At 30.5% G+C, this 6,000-nt stretch overlaps 1 protein-coding gene across 4 annotated transcripts in view; it reads right to left on the bottom strand.

The window, feature by feature from the left end:
- Window positions 1-352: 352 nt before the first annotated feature.
- The window catches only part of LOC118443674 (E3 ubiquitin-protein ligase RNF220), a 160,529-nt gene continuing 154,881 nt past the window's right edge, over window positions 353-6,000 (bottom strand). For 3 of the 4 annotated variants that reach the window (XM_035871010.2, XM_035871009.2, XM_085659008.1), the window contains 5 exons: window positions 4,843-5,138; window positions 4,120-4,390; window positions 2,840-3,360; window positions 1,496-1,570; window positions 353-710 (listed from right to left, as the gene is read on the bottom strand). In XM_035871010.2, coding sequence (XP_035726903.2) covers window positions 639-710; window positions 1,496-1,570; window positions 2,840-3,360; window positions 4,120-4,390; window positions 4,843-5,138 — 1,235 coding nt within the window. In that variant the 3' untranslated portion in view covers window positions 353-638. The remainder of the gene's footprint in view (window positions 711-1,495; window positions 1,571-2,839; window positions 3,361-4,119; window positions 4,391-4,842; window positions 5,139-6,000) is intronic. The other variant, XM_085659003.1, reaches the window with a different exon arrangement.

Genomic DNA, 6,000 nt, shown 5'->3' with positions numbered 1-6,000 from the left:
TAATTCACGCCCGTTAATGGCTAAAAGAGTTAATTTACTAATCCTAAAAAGTGCGTTACACTCAGAGAAATAGAGAGAGAGAGAAAGAGAGAGAGAGAAAGAGAGAGAAAAAGAGAGAGAGAAAGAGAGAGAGAGAGAGAGAAAAAGAGAGAGAAAGGATACACTCCCTTTCTCTCTTTAATCGAAGGTATGATAGAGAAAAAAAAACGATCGCGAACGATCGATCTTTCTCCGTGTGTATCCGTGCGTGTATGTTTACGTGAGAGAGTTAATTTATGTTATACATTTATGAATTTACAAGTATTTACACGAAATTAGCGGATACATTCCGAACGACGATTCAATGAAACTATTTTCTTTTTTGTCTTTGTCATCATTCCGTCATCGTCGTCGTTCATTTTGTTCGTTCGTTCTTAATTTTCTTTCCCGTTGTTGTTGTTATTGTTGTTGTTATTGTTGTTTTTCTTTTTTTGTTATTTTTCTGTTTTTTTTTCCTTTTTTTCGTTTTTTTCCCTAAATTCTGTTTCGTAAATTGTATCGTATTGCATTGTATTGTTTCAGTCGAAGCATAGTAGGACATAGTTCGTCAATTGGTATACTTCATCATTATCATTATAATCATTCATACGAGATATCGTTCACATGTAGATCCGTCGTAGATCCGATGGCGAGGTGATCATGTTGCACTGAGGACAAAGCTTTTTCGCACCCTGAGAACAGATAATGATAAAAACTTTTTAACTTTTAATTTAATTCGAACGATTATATTTATTTTATTTTGTTCACATATATATTTATCTTCGTATTTAAGATATAATTAAATAAATGTGTATATTTTAAAGTTAAAGATATCTATCTATTTATCTATCTATTTATGTATATCTCGTATCAAAAACTACTGAACAGAATCATCATTAAAAGATAAAATGTCCATGATGTGATATAGGTATATCCAATTGCTATAGTTAAACCTTTGAACGGGTGGTGACTGGAATAATATAATACTTTAAAAACCATCCATAGCCATTATGGTAAACGAAAAAGAAATGTTGTGCAAAGTAGCTCCCCCGTTTCTGGCAAGATCTTCAACTTCTTCAATCGTTTTTATTCTTTATAAGCTTAAAGGAAACCAACACGGATTGTCCGGATAAGACATGAGATTTGAAAAAAGTGGTTCTTCTTCGAAAGTGTATCGACGAATGGGCTGACGCAATTAGCGGTGCTTCTACGCGCTCTTCTTCTTACGGTTTAACGAGTACCTTACCTACCTACCTACCTACCTACCTACCTACCAACCTAACTAACCATAGTCTCTTTGGTCAAGAATATTATTTATTCGATCGTTATCTCTTTCTTCCTATTTTTTTTTCTTTTCTTCTTCTTCTTCTTCTTTTTCTTTTTCTTTATTTCTCTTTTTTTTCTTTCATTACATTTTTCACATTTCATCTTGGATTATAGGCATTTCGTTCGAACCAAGAGAGAAAGGAATACTTACCAACGTATGTAACCAACATTGCTCGCAATGCACGTGCCAGCAGCATACAGACGTCACTGGTTTCTTATATTGTTCCTAAGGAAAGAGAAGATAAAATTCTTCGTTAAAGAAATTGTCTCTCTCTCTCTCTCTCTCTCTCTATATATATATATATATATATATATATATATATATATATATGTGTGTGTGTGTGTGTGTGTGTATTGATATTCCTTGAAAAGTAAAAGATCTATCCGGAAAGGGAATTACTCTCTCGAGTAGATCGATCTGTTACATTAAACAATTATTTCAACTTCGATCTCATCTGTCGATTTAACCGGTTTTATCTAATTTAGAAAGTAAAACGATCAATTCCGATTCGAGTTGTTAAGGTCTTTAATATTTTTTACGACGTGCTAAAAAAAAAAGAGAAAAAAAAAGAAAGAAAAAAAAAAACTACTTAATTTGTCTGACAAACACACGTTAGGCTAAACTTTCCAATACTTTAACTTCTGTCATAATAATTAATCTCATAGAAAAAAAAAAAAAAAAAAAATGTATGTTTCTTATGATTTCTAACTAAGATTAAACGTATATAATATCTGTATCATTCATCAATGGGACAGATATATACGATCAATCGTCGATAATAATATTAAACGACAAATATAATTTAGCTAATACATTTTATATAATTTTTATTTTTACATTTGTTATTGTTATTATAGAATTTTTACTTTTATCAAAAACAAGAAAATATATCTGATATCGCGTATAAAATTGATTTATTTTAAGGGGAGGGAGGAAGAGAAATCGGGGTGGGGATGCGAGAAGGCCTGAGATGGGTGAATGTTCAAAAATTTTTCTACGTCTGAAAGTTCCCTCAAAGATTAATTTCTGCAGTGATATACGAAGTCGTTCATTCGGTAACTTCTGGAATTTTTAAAAAATTTAACTGTCAAAACAGTCGATAGAGTCTGCACTTTTTTTTTTTTTTATACTCGTGACAAATTTCCTTATAATTACGAATTATTCAATATCATTAAATGACGGAAAAAAAAAAGATTTTTTTTTGTCCATCGAACAAAAAATAATTTCTTTCAGAAGTCAATCTAATTAAATTCCATGCACTTTAACGTTAAATCATAGCAATAATCCAATTCAAAAGCAAATGTAAGAAGCTTTACAAACATTCTACAATATTTATTTGAATGTTTCATTTTAAACGAGAATTTTAAAAAACAATTTATATTATTCCATCACATTTCTTCAATTTTTGTTTTACATAATAATATATCGTCGTTTATTATTATTTCATTTTCGTTTTGTGAAAGAAGACGTTAAAAAAATACCATAATAACTAACCATGCAAATTAGACACTTGAATGGTTGACCACGCATTTCAGCCTCGAGTTCCTTGATCCTTCCTCGAAGAGCTTCGACGACAGGGGTTTCGCCATCCCTCCTTGGTGAAGATGAAACATTTTCATCGAGTTCGTTTTGTTGGCCAGGAATAGGCGTCGATGAGCTTGTTGTGGTCGTGGTACCTGGTTCCGGCTTGACCTCGAGCAACCCTTGCGTCAGCTGATCGGAATGAGGAGTGTGGGGTGCGTTTGGTGATATTACAGCTTCTCTAAGTGCGTCCCTCTCCTTTTGTTCCCTCGGTGTACCATCGATCCTTGGAGTGATAACATCGGCCTCGGAATATTGTGCCGGTCCAAATTCCGCAACGTCGTCACCATCGACGACCAGGTCTACGTCTTCCTCGTCTTGCTGATTTCCACCATCACCACCACCACCGCCCCCTCCTCCTCCACCTCCTCCTCCTCCTCCACCGCCACCACCACCGGAACCACGATTGCTCGAGGATGTCGCCAAACCAGCAGCTAAATTGATCATCATTTTTTATATATGTAGGAGGTATTTTTTTTTCTTTTTTGTTTTCTTTTTTCTTCTTTTTTTCTCTCTCTTCACGAACGAATAAAATTGGAAAATCTTTTTTATCACTTTTATAATTATAATGTAATTATATTATATTAATAATGTTATATGAGTTAAATCAATATAATTGTTTATTTAAGTTAAAAATATGTCAAACTAATAATTTATATTGATTCTTATCTTATTATTGTTATTAATGTTATATTAGTTAATATAAATTATATTAGTCAAGTTAATATGAAGTAAAATATAAGTGTTAATTATAAGTTAGACATTTTATTACTTAATATGACGATCAAATATATTTTTTTACGTAGATATTACTACTCTTAATATTTATTTTTTATCTTTTATTAATTTATGGTCGTTATTAGAGAAAAGAAAAGAAAGAAAGAAAAAGAAAAAGAAGAAAAAAGAAAAATAACATCAAATTATCCAATAATTTATTAATAAAACGGTAAATCTTATTATCTATTCAAAGTTACGAAAATGATTTGAAATAATTAAATAACTTATCGAATTTTATTATTTTCTTTATAATTATTTACACGAAATATTATAGATAATATATTTGAAATATCTCATTTTATTTGTTCGTAATGTTTTAATAGTGATTTTCTAGAGTGAAAAAGAAAAAAGAAAGGAAAAAGAGAAAAGAAAAAAAAAAGAAATTTATTAAACGATTAAAGATAGAAAAAACTCACCAGAAAATCCACCAACGAGCATTGACGTTGCCCGAACTCTTCTTTGACCTGCCCATTCATACTCTTCGAAGGTTTCCGCGTCACCCTCAACGTCGACTTCTTCTTCATCGAGATTCGAGTGTTGACCTGCTGGATTACCATTGTTGTGCTTGTTTAAACAACGTTCAACATGCTGATTCAATTCTTCCGGAGTACCAGACAGTCTCTCGCTACAAACTGGACAAGTTGGCTCGTCCGCTTTTCTCTTTCTATTCTTCACGCGAATCCTTGCCTAATAATAAAACGAAATAAAGAAATAATTTCATTTTCAAATTGTATAATACCTATATATGTAATAAACCTTTCTTGTTTCTCGTTTAATTTGATAAAAAAGAAAAAAAAAAAAAGAAAGATCAGGATAACGTTTACTCTCTAACGTATACTCTCTTAATAGTTAAAATTAAAGGGGAGAGTGGGGGAAGAAAAAAAGAAAAAAAGAAACAATAGAAATAAATCTAATTCTAAAATAAAAAAAAAAATATATATATATATTTATTTAATATCTATTTCTTTTTTGTTTCTTAAAAAAAAATATATATGTATATATATATATATATATATATATATATATATATATATTTTGGATTAAATAAAAATTTTTTCTTTCCTCTTTTTTCTTTTCTTTTTTTGTTTTTTTCTTTTGGTCCCTTTCATAAATCAAATGATTATATTACAATAATTGACCTGTCTATTCGCCTTGATTCTTTTATAGGTCTCCCATCTACCCTGAGGTGTCTGATGAGGTGTTCCATGTGGTGGACCCTCGGCAGCCGACGGAGCATGTAACATCGGTCCATGCGGATGATCCTGAGGATGAACTGGTGGTAAAGTAGACCTCGGTGGCCGTGGTCGTGACGACGCTGACGAGATTTTATAAAGTCGATCGAGTTCTTGAGCAAAATGTTGCTCGAGTTCCTGCGGTCTCACTGTAACGCCACATACCGGACAACACGACGGATCCGAAGGGAATTTCTTTTTGCCTTTTGACAGAAACAAGAAAAAGGAAAAACAAAAAAAAAAGTGAAGATATAGAAAAATAGAACGAAACAAATTGGCTCATTAAAAACGTCTTATCTTTGATTTTTCAATGCTGATAATTTTAACTTAAATCTATAATCTAAGTGAATCTACTTACTTATGTATCTATATACATACACGTATATACGATATATACGTACACGTATGTGTATATATATATATATATATATATATATATATCTTTTTTAAACTAAAACATTCTATCGCGGGATAAGCGAGATCAGCAGATGCGAGACATCAAGCGAGAGTAACGCACGGATTTGTTTGCCCTCGTTTATTTGACGACCCGCGTGGAATTTTGGTTGGAAAAGTAATGTAAACAAAAAATCTTTCTCTCCGCTTGGATCTTGTAAAAGAGAAATCGAGGCCTCTAAAAATATTTCATAGGCGTTCTCACTCGATCAAAGAATAAAAATAATCCGTTTTAACAAGAAAAAGAAATAATAATAATAACAATAATAATAATAATAATTATTATTATTATTATTATTACTTTCTATTTTTAATACGTTCTCTTGATTCATAACGATGGAAATTTTTTTATTATCTTATCGATTTAATTATCGAAAAAAAAAGAAGGATAGAATGAAATGGATGAAAGAATGTCGTAAAATATTTATGTATACATATTAATAAAATATCTAATAAATAAAGCGTGTATATATATATATATATATAATATATAATAAATATAATATATATATATATATATATATATATATATATATATATAATAAAAAATTATACACGTGCGTGAACATATATATATATATATATATATATATATATATATATATATATAAG

Source organism: Vespa mandarinia, chromosome 1 (assembly GCF_050613455.1).
Source record: "Vespa mandarinia isolate Hongniang chromosome 1, ASM5061345v1, whole genome shotgun sequence".
Lineage (NCBI taxonomy): Eukaryota > Metazoa > Arthropoda > Insecta > Hymenoptera > Vespidae > Vespa > Vespa mandarinia.
Note: the sequence above shows the minus strand (reverse complement) of the source record. Positions and strands in the feature narration are given on the sequence as shown.